Here is a 15,329-nt window from a genome sequence, read left to right on the forward strand (position 1 = left end):
TATACCTACTGTTTATAATCGACCGCTTTATATGTCCACTAAATACCTATGGACAGATTTTGACTTGAAGCTACAAGAAAGTGGCAGAGCAATGGAAATTTGAGAACAAAAAGCAAAGGCAAGAAAATGGGGAAGATTGGGATCCAATACATTGCTCTATATATGAAAGGTAAATTATACTATATCTAACTTGTAATTAAGTTAAACTCAATATTTAGGGTAAATAAGTACCAAAAGTAGTATAGATAAGTAAAATCTATTTCAAAATAGTTTATTTGACTAGATATGATACACGACAAATGGACTTTTTGTGCTTTATAGGAAAAAGGTTGACTAGAAATCCTTGGATATTGATCTATCCTGGCAAAGAGAAATCTCATTTGGACGATATATGATGGTCAGCCTCTTCTTGATTTGATCACTCATCTCCCATAATCCCTTTCAAGTTCTTTGCTCTTAATTTTTCTAAACAAAATTTCAGTTTCATTAACTGTCACGCCATGCTTTGGATACTTCATATGGTCTTAAATAATTTAATTTAGTGATCTGGGTTTATTTTGGACGAATTAGTTTAATTTTTCTTATTTTGGAGAAAAAGAAGCAAAAGATCCTAATGGATTTCTTAAGTGTGAAATTAATAGAGAGAAGACAGTAATAATATGGGAACAAGTGCAACAATGTTTGCAACCTTGACATTACTTAAAACATAGTAGCATACCAGATGTTCATCCAATCCATAAAATAAATTATAATACACAAATTGATATGAGGATATACCACCAAAACGAGGAAAAGGAAAAAAATCAACAAGTAACCTAACCCAGTTTTTGAGTAACCCTCGAAAGAACTCCCATACTTTAAAAAGACACCGCAATAGGCTAAACAAACCAGAGACAGGAGAGCGGAAAAATGAAAACATGATTTTTATCCAAGTGAAAAGAAATCAGAAATCCTCGCGTAATCAAACTCAAACTGTATATGATATGAGCAAATGAAACTAGAGCCCCTATGACTCAGGAGCAGGAGCAGGAGCAGGAGCAGGTGCCTTTAACAGTGGTTGAAGAGCTTTGACAACAATACTCATATTAGGACGGAACTCAGCCTCATATTGCACGCACAGCGCTGCAACAGCTGCCAACTGAATTAAGCAAACAAGAAAAAAATTACCACTAGACTCGTTAGAGACTTTTATTATCTTTTGGGTGTTGGGGAATAGGTTGCTAAGTATCTTATTTACATCTTTTTCCTTTCTTACTTTTTCTTTCACTGAAGGTAGAGGAAGCTTTTACCAACAAACAAGAAAAAAAGAAAAAAGAATGATGTCAGAAAGGGGAAGGGGAGAAACCTTAGCAACTCCTTTTGCAGGAACGTCTTTCAACTTTGGATCGACGCATTGCTTAACCTTATCTTCACTTAGCCTCGGAGTAGCCTACAAGCATTACAAATACATAATCAAGCATAGAAAATAATTGTTACCAAAACAAAATGAGAAGAAATACAAGAAACTAAACATGTCATTTCGTGCAAATTGCTCACCCAAGTAACCAAACTCTGTTGTCCACGAGGCATCGTATGATCTACAGGTTTTCTTCCCGTCAAAAGTTCAAGAAGAACCACCCCAAAGCTATACACATCACTCTTTTGTGTCAATTGTCCTGTCATTGCGTATCTGTAAACATTTTTTTGAAAGTTGGGTTGAGATAAAACTCCTCAAAACAACAAACGTCTGAAGAATTTGCCACTAATAAGCAGCAGAAAGAATGTAACATAATAACATAGATCTCAACTTGGTAAAATAGAATATGACACAACGAGCAACAAATTAAAATCTCATATCAGTCATTAAGCTCTGTACCAAAACTTTAGGTATCTTAGTAGACAACTATTGTTACGAAGCAAACCTCCTCAAATAACAAGCTTCAAAATTCAGGCATTGTCATAGAACAAAACCTAATAAACCTGGCATTTCTATAGAAAGATGAAAAAATAAAAACTTGTTAAAGAATCTTTATGCTTGTCGGCTTATGCTATCTTAGGGCTATGTATTAATTTTTCTAAGAGTAATCTACTTCCAGTGAATGATGTTTCAAATATTCTTATGCTACAGACTTTTTGGGATGCAATATTGGAACCATGCCAACTACTTATCTAGGCCTCCCTTTTGGTGTTAAGTCTTCTCTATCTCTATTTGGGATGGAATCCTTGAAAATGCGAGAAGAAACTTTCCAATTGGGAAAGAAAATATCTTTCCTTGAGGGCTAGATTATTTCTCATCAACAGTGTCGGATACTTTGCCCACTTACACCATGGCCCTCTTCTATTCCTGAAAAACTTGATAAGCTTCCTAGGAATTTCCTTGGGCAAGGAAACAAGGAGAAAAAATCCTTCAACCTTGTAAAGTAGGAAATTGTTACACTTCATAAGCAAATTAGAGGCCTTGGGCTTGGAGTCAGAAATATGAGTGCGCATAACAAGAGTTTGTTGTGCAAATGCTTATGGAGGTTTAGTACGGAAGAATATGCCCTTTGGAGGCACCTGATCAGTGTCAAGTATGGTCTAGTATGGTCTGGCTAGTCCTTAGTCAACCAAGAATATTGGCCTAAGTTTATGGAAGAACATATCATCTCTGTGGGATTCTTTTAGAGAACATGCTACATTACAGGTAGGGAATGGAAGAAAGATCAGGTTTTGGCAACTCTTGGTTGGGCCATACCCCTTTGAAATTCGATTTCCCGTCCCTCTAAAGTTGCACCACTCTCCCTGATGCCACCATTTCCGAGCTCAGGCAAAATCTAGTCTGGAGCATCCCTTTTAGAAGGAATATTAATGATTGGGAACTTGATAGTTATACCATGATGCTTCAGTTATTTCATAATCTCCCATCCTTTGGCTCCAATTCGGATCACTTAGAATGGAACTTCCATCCCAAAGGTGTTTCTCTGTAAAAAGCTGCTACTATTCTTTCTCTTGCTCTTCGGCTTCTCCCATCGTCTGGCCTCGAAAAACAATTTGGGAACAAGGCCCTTTATAAAGTGAAATGTTGCACTTGGATAGCGGCAAACAGCAAATGTCTCACCTTAGACAACATGCAAAAGAGAGGCTTCCGGTTATGTAACCGATGCAGCCTCTGCAAGGAAGAAGAGGAAGATTGTTCATCATCTCTTCCTTCACTGCAAAGTTTCCCTGTCGACTTTGGAATCTGGTTTTCAACATCCTAGGTATCAAATGGTACATGCCTAGAACGTTTTTGTAACTCCTGATCGCTTGGAATAAGAAAGGAATTCCAAAATCACTCATTGCTACTTGGAACACCATTCCTGCCACCATTTTCTGGATTATATGGAAAGAAAGAAACGCTGGAATTTTTTAAGACAAGAATGATTCGGTTCTTAAGCTTAAACACAAATGTATATTCTTGCTTACAACATGGCAGCGACAAATTTGTTAGAGCCAGATGCTATGCTGGACTTTATCTGTTCAGTGTTCATTACATACTTTGTGACTTTGGATGTACTCTTTCCAGATTCTGCTGTCTTACAACAATAAATCTTACATTATAAAAGACGAATCATTTTGGGAGCTGAAGTTCCATCACTATAAAGAATTTACATTAGACCTTCTTCCTTAAATATGACGTAACCTAAATGCTTTTTTCCTCTGTTTAGGTGACATAACTACTATAAAAAAATTGAAATAATTGGATAAGTGTTTGTTAGCAAATTGGCTCATTATTTCAACTTCAAACTTGAAATATGGAATTTCAAAAACAGGTTTTAAGAGTCATTCAATTCTTGTCAATTTTTCATTAACAAAACCTCAACTCTGTTTTCATGCCCAAACACAACTTTAACTTCCAAATGCCTTTTTCCACTTAACTTCAAATACTTTTTTTTCAAATATCAACCAATTCATGTCCAAACGTTTAAGTTGGACATAATTTCCTGACAGCACCTAAAATAGACCGTCCGCGAAAATTAGGCCAATCCAGAGTACATTTCCAAAGTGATTTCTTTTTTTCAATTTCCAAAAAAAATTATCATCTTTCACAAGCCAGAATTCGCTTATTTGTGAGGTATCTTCTTTCAAAACTTTTGTTTGGCTCAAGTAGACCACTATGGTTAGTCTTCATAAGATGAAAGAAATCCTTAATCAACCTCTATGAAGTCTTAGAAAAGGTTGGGAAAACCCAGAAAATCGGTGCCTCAATTGGCCTTTCAAGGTGTAGCATATATATATGCCAGTAAGTTAAAAAATTATTTCAAAAACTATAACCTTTCTTTTACTTGCTTATTCTTCATCTCATCATCACGGAGAGATGGAGAGGCTATTTTGATCAACTGTTAAACTAAAATCACGAGAATAACATCTTGAATCTCAATACATTTGAGCACAATGGAAACTTTACCAGGCCAACAGAAATAAACAACAATAACAACAACAAGCCCAGTGAAATCCCACAAGTGAGGTCTGGGGAGGGTAAAGTATACACAGACCTTACCCCTACCTAATGAAGTTAGAGAGGTTATTTCTGAAAGACCCTCGGGTCAAAGGAAGTGAAAATGAAGCAATAAACAGACAGTAGCAACAACCAGGTAATTAGACATGGGCGCAAACGGAGATACGTGCAACAACATATATCTAAGACTACGACACTATAAAAATAGATGCAGTCTTGCTAGAAATAACGACACAATGTGAATTAGCAAGGGGCTAGGCAGAGCAAAATACAAGACTAGTACTAGTAGGATGCCTAGACGAAACTCTAGACTATCTGTCAACCCACAACCCTAATCATCCACCTCCACACCCTCCTATCGAGGGTCATGTCCTCGGTAAGCTGAAGAAGCGTCATGTCCTACCTAAACACCTCACCCCAATACTTCTTAGGCCTCTCTCTACCCTCCTCTGGCCCGCCATGGTCAACCTCTCACACCTCCTAACCGGAGCATCAGGGTCTCTCCTCTTCACATGCCCGAACCATCTCAGCCTCGATTCCCACAACTTATCTTCTATAGGAGTCACACCCATCTTGTCCCTAATATACTCGTTCCTAATCTTATATCTCCTGGCATGTCCACACATCCATCTTAACATCCTCATTTCCGTTACTTTCAATTTCTGAACATGAGATTTCTTGACTAGCCAACACTCGGCTCCATACAACATGGTCGGTCTAACTACCGCTTTATAGAACTTACCCTTAAGTCTAGGTGACACATTCTTGTCACACAAAACACCATAAGCGAGCCTCTATTTCATCCATCCCGCTCCAATACGGTGTGCGGCATCCTCGTCTATCTCCCCGCTACCCTGAATCATAGACCCAAGATATTTGAAACTCTCTCCTGGAAATGACTTGTGTATCCAACTTCACGTCCATTTCTGCTTCCTGGGCCCCAACACTAAACTTACACTCCAAGTACTCAATATTCGTCCTGCTCAACTTGAAACCTTTAGACTCCAGGGTCTGTCTCCATATCTCTAGCCTAGCATTAACCCCACAACGCGTCTCATCAATCAACACTATGTCATCTGCAAATAACATACACCATGACACCTCTCCTTGAATGTGTCGCGTCAACACATCCATCGCCAGGGCAAATAAAAATGGACTAAGAGCTGATCCTTGATGCAACCCTATCTCCACAGGAAAATAGTCCGAGTCACCTCCCACAATCCGCACCCGAGTCTTAGCTCCATCGTACATGTCCTTAATCACCCTGATGTACGCTACCGGAACACCGCTAATTTCCAAACATCTCCATAAAACCTCCCTAGGGACTTTATCGTGGGCTTTTTCTAAGTCAATAAACACCATATGCAACTCCTTCTTCCTCTCCCTATACTGTTCCATCAACCTCCTTACTAGATGAATGGCTTCTGTAGTCGACCGTCATGGCATGAAAACAAATTGGTTCTCCGAAATAGACACACTCCTTCTTACCCTCCTCTCCACCACCCTCTCCCAAACTTTCATGGTGTGACTCAACAGCTTGATACCCCTATAGTTATTGCAATTCTGGATATCACCCTTGTTCTTGTACAACGGGACTATCAACTCCGCCTCCACTCTTCTGGCATCCTCTTTGTCCTAAAAATAACATTAAACAAATCAGTAAGCCACCCCAAGCCTGCTCGGCCCACGTTCTGTCAAAAATCTACCGGAATCTCGTTTGGTCTGATCGCCCTACCCCTACTCATCTTCCGCATAACCTCCTCAACCTTAATACGTCTACAAAACCTGAAATCACGCTGGCTTTCCGAGTCCTCTAACATCCCAAGCTCAATGATCCTATCCCTATCTTCGTTCAAGAGTTTATGGAAGTACGTATGCCACATGCGCCTAATACACGCCTCATCCCAACAAAAAGAAATAAAGGCTACCATAAAAAATATGAAGACTAGAAAAACATGTGGTCCCCATGGAGGTTTAGAAGTGTCTTGGAAAGGTTTGAGTAAGGATGGCTTACCAAGCTATTTAATGATGTACTAAGAAATGGTAGAATGCCCGAGGAGGGGAGAAACAGTACCCAAATTTCAATTTCCAATTTATAAGAACAAAGGAGATAATCAAAAGTGTGAAATTTCATCCTCAACATTTTGGGCATATTCTCTACATGCCAAGAACTACTTTGGATTTTCTACATGAATGCGAAGAAAAAACAAGGCTAAATCTTCTCTTGGTGCCTGGAATTCTATTCTTATCGCCTTTCTTTATAAGGTAAAGGTTTATTAATAACGTACCAAGATGTACTTGAAAGTTACAAGAGATTTCTGGGAATAACCGTACAGTCGATTACAACATTTCCCTAGTAACTCTAAGAAGTCAATATAATACTATCAATCAGACTACTCTTACACCAAATAAACAGATTATGCAAACACTTGCTTCTAACTCTAACAGTATGATCTCTGTTCATCAAAGCGAGCTCTATTTCTCTCTAGCCAGAAAATCCAAAATATACACAGGTATGGTACTCCAAATCTGCTTGTATGTTTTATGTGTCTTCTGATGATGCCAACTCTCTAATAAAGCCTTAACACTTTGCATGATCCATTAGATACCACATATACTGAAAAGTAGTTCCCAACATTCCCTAGCAAAACTACAATGCAAGAGAAGATGTTCCATAGTTTCCATCTCTTCTTCACATAAATAGCATTTATTAAAGTGCAAAGCCTCCAAGTAGCAACCTATGGAAAGCATGCTACCTTAACCGGAGCTTTGTTCCTCCAAATCACTTTCCAAGGCCAGTTAGTTTCCTAGTGACCTGCTCTCTTCCTTATTCTTGTCGCCTTTTGATGGGTTTTATGGGAAGAAAGAAATGCTAGAGCTTTCAAAAACAATAGAGGCTATATTCTTTATAGAGGCTATATTCTTGCTAGGCAGATCGACAGAAACTTATCGCGAGGGGAAGAAACATCTACACATGGTGTTCGTTGACATGGAGAAATCATATGAAGAAGTACCAAAAAGGTCTTTTGGTAGGTATTGGAGAAGAAAACATTTAATATTGAATCAATAAATACTACAACGAGCATGTATGAAGGGCCCGTCACTAGCATGAGAACAATCGTAAGAGATACAAAGAAGTTTCCCCAACATTGAGCTCGTTCTCGTTTACCATAGCTATAGAGGAGCTAACCAACACAATACAAGATGATGGCTCATGGTGTATGCTATTTGCTGACAAAGTTGTGCTAATTGACGAAACCTGCAAGGCCGACAACTAAAAGCTTGAATTATTGAAAAACACTATAGAGCCTAAGGGTTTTCAGATAAGTACTCCCTCCGTTTCACTTTATGTGACGTAGTTCGTAGTACGAGGGTCAAGTTGACTAACTTTCGGTGTGTATTCGGACATATAAAATTCAACACATCCACAAGATGAGTGTTGCAGAAATATTAAAATGGATATGCAGTCAAACAAGATAACATAAGATTAAAACATTCACATTTGCTAGAAGGTGCAAGTAGCACATATAGAAAATAAAATGAGAGAAGGTCGCTTGAGATGGTTTGGTCCTGTCCAACACTGACCTCTAGATGCAACGACATGTAGGAACTTGTTTCAAAAGACCTATAGTCTCTCGGAGTTGCAAGCTTAGCAAAGATAAGACACGATGGCAAAAATGATCTATATTGGCAATACCAATTAGTTGGAATAATGTTTTAGTCATGTTAGTGCGTTTACTTTTGGTCCTATGCCTTTTAGGAGTCTTTTAGCCCTTGTAGAGTTTTTTTATGCCAGTAGCAATATGGGGAACTTCCATTACCTCTCTTTTTTTATTTAGAATAATGTTTGCTTGAGATGAATTTAAATGTAGAAACATGGTCAACGAGGATTCATATAGCCGACTCTGACTTGTTTGGAACTGAAGCTTTGTTGTTATTGCGTTCGTTATCTCAGCATATTCTCGTTCCACAATTCTTGGTGCTTACATCAAGCCACATAAGTTCTTAAATTGACAATACACTAAGGTTCCTTTTAGGACACTGCATGTTAATGCCTATAAGTTTACAACAAATGACAGTTGCATATCCCTGATTAAACATTTAACATAGAGTTTTGTGAAGTGTACATGTAGTTCCGAACTTTCATGGACTCATGGTCTAAGGTGAGAAATAGCATGTCCGGATACCACTACATAACTTAGTATATACAGTAGTACTCTCCTTATTTAACATTTCATGGATACTGTCAAGAACGAAGATTGAGACTGAAAAGACGATAACTTGGAGAACAACATCATAATGAGCCCTTGATTTATTTCAAATAAGAGATATAAACCGTAGCATGACTACGCTTTGACCCATACCCTTATTCCTGAAAACTTTTGCCAGAATAAATTCAATCTATAATTTCTAACAAATGTCCCTTCCATTTATCTTTCCTTAGCCGAGGGTCTACCGGAAACAGCCTCTCTGCCTTTTTTAAGGTAGGGGTAAGGTCTGCGTACACTCTACCCTCCCCAGACCCCACTTTTGGGACTACACAGGGTATATTGTTGTTGTTCTTGTAATTTCTAACAAATGCATCTTGACGTCAAGACCTCCCTCATAATTAACACATACTGTGTGTGTGTGTGTCTATGTGCATATATAGGAATGTATATCGAAAGCAAACTGAAGTCTTATGGGTTTTCCTCTCTCAGAACTACAGTTTCAAATGCTTAGCTAAAGATACAAAACATATAATCTTTGCCGTCGTGTTTCGCCCTCATATTCCTACAGATAACACTCATTCCTACTACTTTGTTATCCATTTTCGCATTTAAATTGGATTTTTCTGGTCCAGGATATGCCTATCCAGAAAGAAACTTAATCCAGATACCTTAAGAGAATACAAAATTCAGTAGCATGTTGCAGGAAACAATGAGATCAGAATTATTCAAAAATACAAAAAAAGTAGAAACTAAACTACGTGTACTGCCATGTAAGAAGACAGGACAATTTCGCTAAGTAAAGATTAGTCAAAGAAGAGTAAGGTGCAAGACATTACTCTGGTGCGTGATAACCAAATGTTCCCAAAACTCGTGTAGAATGAAGACGAGCAGCCATGTCAGGAGACTGATTTAACAGATTAAAATCAGCAATTTTTGCTTTGTAGTCTTCAAAGAGAAGGACATTGCTTGATCTGATATCCCTGTGTATTATTGGAGGCTGGACCTTCTCATGCAAATACTCAAGGCCCCTTGCAGCATCAACAGCAATTTTTACCCGTTGCATCCAATCAAGTGTAGGTCCAGGTTGTGCTCCTTGTACTCCTTTCCTGCCTGCAAGTATAAATACAATCACAAAGCATATATATCATATATTCACCTTTTCATCAATCTAATAAATTTCCATCTCATTCAAATGATACATTCTTATACCATGCAGAATATCATGCAAGGAACCCATTGTTGCAAACTCATAAGCTAATACACGAAGGTTCCCTTCCACACAGTAACCAAGCAAATCAACCATATTTTCATGCTTCAATCTTGAAACCATAGAGACCTTAAGAGGAAAAAGAAAATAAAGATCAGTGGGGTCTGTGTATGACAGGACATGGAAGCAGTAACGAAAAATTACATTAAGACAATACAGTTACCTGGCTCAGGAAGTCAACATTAGTCTCAGGCTCAGATGAAACATCAAGCTTTTTCACAGCCACGGCTTTGCCATTGTTTAGATTAGCATAGTATACTCTTCCATAAGATCCTTCACCAATTAATGCCTTCGATCCAAAATTGTCAGTTTCCTCTTTCAGTTCATCCAAAGACAATGCAGGGACCTCTATAGTTGGTATTGCTTTTTGCACTTCAGCCTTGGCAGGAACTGATGCTTTTGACCCTTTCTGATATCCTAATGTGTATATCCAAGGAACAGATTAAAACCTATAACCTGGCCCATTGTAACAGTAGGACTCATCTCACAAGTCACAAGTATATATGAGATAAATGGACTAGCAAAATTGCAAGGAATTATCCTCCACATTCAATGTGTGCTCTACGAATTCAGTTGGCAGACACATATAAACCCTTTTTTTTTATTGGTCTAATATGCATACCTGATAGCTAAATGTAATAGGAAAAGAGTTAGCAGGATTTTAGTCTTATTATATATGCTCAGACAAATTCATGAGCTTTTAGTCTTACCATAGTTGTTCTTGTATTTTCGTATTCCTAGATCTTTGTTATTACACGTTGTGCCATTTGCTTCCGTTGTCCTATTACCTTGTTGTTGTTATTATTTGTTTATTGCTTCCTTTTCATTGTTCTTGAGCCGAGGGTCTATCGGAAACAACCTCTCTATCATCATAAGGTAGGGGTAAGGTTTGCTTACACATTACCCCCATATCCCACTTGTGTGATTTCACCGGATTTTTTATTTTTTTATTTTTTGTTATAAGAACAGTTAGGAAGAATCCTAGCTAGGTTGTTGTACCAACTAAACCTTTTTCTAGTTGTGGTACCAGCTAGACTCTTTTACCCTTTTTCTACTTGGAGCACCAATTAAGCTTTTCCCAACAATAGTAGTGAATATTTCAGAGCATACAACATAAACATACAAAGGCCCTGGAAAAATATGAATAGTATCAACAAAAGTATTTTATCAATGATCAAACACCAAAAAAAAACACATTAACAAGTCTCAACAAGTGTAGCCCTAAGCCTATCTAGAGAAGACTCAGCAGAAGCAGCAAGGAACTGAAGCTGACAATGGGCTCTGAATAATTGTTTCCCTCTTTTCAGAAAGCATTGAATTTCCTTTCCCGTTGCCATCATACTTCCCAGGAAGTTGAGTGAAATGCAAAATCAAGCAACTATCTGTGTGTGTGTGTGTGTGTGTGTGTGTGTGTGTGTGTGTGTGTGTATATATATATATATATATATATATATATATATATATATATATATATATATATATATATATATATATATATATATATATATATATATATATATACTCCCTTCATATTAAATGAGGTACTTTCCTTTTTAGTCTGTTCCAAAATAAATGACACATTTCTAAATTTGAAAATAATTCAACTTTAAACTCTTCATTTTACCATTAATGAGAAGCTTTTACAACCACACAAATGTCAAGGCCCCAAAAGCTTTTACCCCTTAAAACTTTTAAGACCACAAGTTTCAAAAGTTTCTTCTTTTTTCTTAAACTCCGTGTCGAGTCAAACTACCTCATCTAAATTGAAACGGAGGGAGTATATATTAATGAATAGGTAAAATGCTCTCAGGGGCATATTAGAGCACAACAAAGTGGGTACAACGTTAAATATTTTTTGCTTTTTGCAGTACTAAGCAGAGTAATCGTCTAAACCACCCACTAGCCTAGCAGACATTTTTTAGGGATAAAAGAATTAAGGTTTATTAAATGTTTAAACAAACGCCCGTATAGAAGTACACCGAAAAATAGAAAATCTTCAAAGAGACATGGTTTTGTATGGACAATACTCAATCTTCTATACATAAAGGAACCTCATGGGTGCACCAAAAAGCAATAAGAGTAACCTAGCAGGGTTCCATTAAAATCTCCACCCACAACCAATGGAACAGAAACCAAACCATAAAGGGCAGCAACCTCTTTCCATAGCTCTTCTATCTCAGGGTCCAAACACCCCAGTGAACACATAATTGAATCCAGAATTTATATTCCATGAAGACAGCAATTGATTGTGCCAACATAAGCTTATCATTGCATTTCCAATTCCTTTTATCCCAGAAAATTACAATTCCCCCATTGTTGTCTTGAGATTTCATCTCCACCCACTCACCCCATCTGGAATCCCCTAATTGCGTACTACAATTATGGTTCATATCTTTCATTTTGGTTTCGATGAGGCATACAAAACTTGCATTCCATTTATTAATCCCCAGATTAACCATCCTCCTCTTATCTCTATCATTAATACCCTACACATTGCAGCATAAAAATTTGAGCTTTATTGGGTACTCTCTGAATACCTCCCACCTCTCTCCCTGCTTTTAGAATTTGTCCCAAAGCTCACATTAAACTCCAGCAGTTTAACCTCCCTCTCACTCCTACTTTTAAGATGGACTCTTGTTGGGAGCACTAATCTTGGTATTTCCCTACTCCCAATTCGCAACAAAATTTCTAATAAATCTTTTTTTTGAGAAAGATAACAAATTATATTCCATTAGCACAAAGGCAGTGCAAGAAAATTTTCTAATAAATCTTCTTCCACTTCTGCTATTTGTACCCCCAACTGCCTAATTTTCAGCATATTCCTCCTAACCCATCTTGATGATTCAGCTTGGTTTAATTTCTCTTGTAAATCGTACGTTCCCTCTTCATACCGTGGAAGCATCAAAATATCCTTGCATGCGGCTGATAGATACTTTCAATGTGGTTGTAATCATCAGCAAAAGAGGAACTTTAATTGTTTTCACTGTAGCTACCTATGTTACTTTCTCAAAAAAATGTTGTTTTCACTGTCAGAGATCATTCCCAACTCTCACTAATAATCATCAGTCACCATCAGAAACGCCATTTCTAATGTCTACTTCATCTTCATCATCAACTTCAGTGGCTGGAAGCTTCTATCTTCTCCATTTCTGTCACCGCTTCTGTTCTCGAACTTTCTGTCACAAGCCTCACCATCGATTGATATATCTTGGGAACTAAAACAAAGGTTTGTTGAACTTTCCATCACAAGCTTCACCATCTTACAGCTTTAAAGGATTCCTATCTAGCTTTGTTGTACTTTGTTTCGGTGCCAGCTTGCTACTGACTTTATATTAATAATACCTCTACTTATTAAAAAAATTAAAATTTCTTCTCCCTTCTCCCATGTTTCCGTATCCATTCCATATCAGTATTCATTGTTAAAATCACCCGGTAGAATCGAATGGTAACTGAATCATTCCAATAGTTCTGAACAAGTCCCGCATGGGCTCTTTGTCGATGAGCTTGCATTCCTCAATCCAATCTTTAAACTTACATCACATAATGGCTCAGAAAGAACCTATAACACAAGACTGGATATAAAGAGACTGACCAGTGACCGCCAAACGGGCATCACCACTGCAGAAAACACCTCTCAGTACATAGCAGCTTTTACTACTTTTAAAGACACTGGAAAGAGAACAACAACATGGGATAATCATAGGCCTGACTGAATCTCCAGAGTATTATAAATTTGTCCTCTAAACCCAGAAAGGGATATAGTTATCTTAAGATTACAACTATTAGCAATATCAAATGGGACAAATGAGCCAAAAGACCATTTTAGAGAAGAAAAAGGAGATAAACTTTTGTTTCATCTGATGTAGCATAAGCACAAAAAATATCAACATACCGTCAACATTGTTCTTGGGGCTTTTGTGGAGCTCGTTTTCATGCGATGGGTCAGACTCCTCGACTTGGCAGGTGCAGCAGAGCCACCTTCTCATCCTTCCTCTCTTTCTCAAATAAAGATCGTCTTTAGCCCTTCGGTTCTCCAAGCGGACAAAGTAACCCGGAGGTGCATGTGCCTGTGAAGTAAGTCAAACGTAAGAATAGCACAGTACTTAATACAACTTTATCATAGCATGCATGCCATAACACATAAACCTTTTGATTCCAAGATATTACCATACGAAAACTGCATACCATCTCTTTATTGAATTACTTTGGAACTCTTCATACCATTAAACATTCCAAAACTAAAACCCGTTATAATCAAAGATGAAGTCGAATGCTAACCCGATACCATCAAAGACGAAGTCGAATGATCTTCATTTCAAGGCCATATTCTTGCTCTATGACATCTAAAGGAGCTTAATATACATTTTATGCCAATAACAGAAGGAACCAGAAAACAAGCATAAACCCACCAACAAGAAAACATATTTTTCTCAGCTAAAGTAGCAGGTTATTAATACCTTCTCTAAAGAAAAAGGAAAAAAAAAAGTAGGTTATTATTAGTAAAAGATACAGAATCACATGTTAATGCTTTCAAATAATATTTCCTTCCACAGAAGCACCTAATATGGCCACATTTCCCTATATTCAGCAGAAGGGGAAACGAAACAAGGAGAGAAAGAGAGGAAGAAATGCACTGAATATAGAATCCACAAAAAGAAAATAGCCAAATGCGACTAGATACCATTTCCTATACAACCAAACCTCTCAAATTCAAAATTATAAGATAAAATCTCTTTAAAATGAAGAAAATTAGAAAAACATCAACATTAAAAATTTTGCAACAAAACAAAGGTTCAAGTTTTTATTTTTTTTCATAACAGAGGCTCAAGTTGACATATTCAAAAAAGGAAGTCGCTCAAAATCTTACCCCTAGTCGTTGCCTATGGAAATTATCATCCATAGCCATCCCAACAAACAAAAATAAGCAGCTTATACAATCAACCAAAACCAAAATCTTGAAAACCCCAGATCCCAAAAAGGAACAAGAAATGAAACAAGGAGAGAGAGAGAGACTGAAAGCAATTGAAAAATGAGAAAAAAGGGTTAAAGAAGAAAACACAACTCATTCCGAATAATAATAATAAGAATAATAGTAGTCATTAAAAAACCATAAAGTTGTTCTCTTTTTTTCCCTTTAAATGTAATATATTCTTTTTTTTTTGAATCTACCTGATTCTTTTTTCCTCTTCTGGTTGCTTTGTAGAGACAAAGAGGAGCAAAGGGGTTTGTGGGTTTTTGATTTCTTCTTTTCTTTGGGGGTTCGGATGATCGGAAATTAAGGCGAAGAACAGGTAAGCAAAGCAACGAGCGAACGGGGGAGAATATACTCAAATGCTATTTATATATCTTCTCAAATACAATTTTTACGCCGCATTCATAAAATGTGATTGTGGAC

The 15,329-nt window shown here is 37.4% G+C and overlaps 1 protein-coding gene across 2 annotated transcripts; it reads right to left on the bottom strand.

The window, feature by feature from the left end:
* Positions 1 to 660: 660 nt before the first annotated feature.
* On the bottom strand, positions 661 to 15,329 carry LOC107803207 (PTI1-like tyrosine-protein kinase 2). Of its 2 annotated transcripts, none has more exons than XM_016626843.2 (8): positions 15,104 to 15,329; positions 13,827 to 14,001; positions 10,098 to 10,351; positions 9,877 to 10,003; positions 9,504 to 9,777; positions 1,537 to 1,669; positions 1,346 to 1,429; positions 661 to 1,138 (listed from the first exon to the last, which is right to left on the bottom strand). In XM_016626843.2, exons 2-8 carry the CDS (start codon positions 13,918 to 13,920, stop codon positions 1,007 to 1,009), a joined length of 1,098 nt encoding a protein of 365 aa, XP_016482329.2. In that variant the 5' UTR covers positions 13,921 to 14,001; positions 15,104 to 15,329; the 3' UTR covers positions 661 to 1,006. The 2 variants fall into 2 exon arrangements, with proteins under 2 accessions (XP_016482329.2, XP_016482328.2); XM_016626842.2 differs by lacking the exon at positions 15,104 to 15,329 and adding an exon at positions 14,802 to 15,007.

The sequence above is a fragment of the Nicotiana tabacum genome, chromosome 14, assembly GCF_000715075.1.
Source record: "Nicotiana tabacum cultivar K326 chromosome 14, ASM71507v2, whole genome shotgun sequence".
In the NCBI taxonomy this organism is placed as follows: Eukaryota; Viridiplantae; Streptophyta; class Magnoliopsida; order Solanales; family Solanaceae; genus Nicotiana; species Nicotiana tabacum.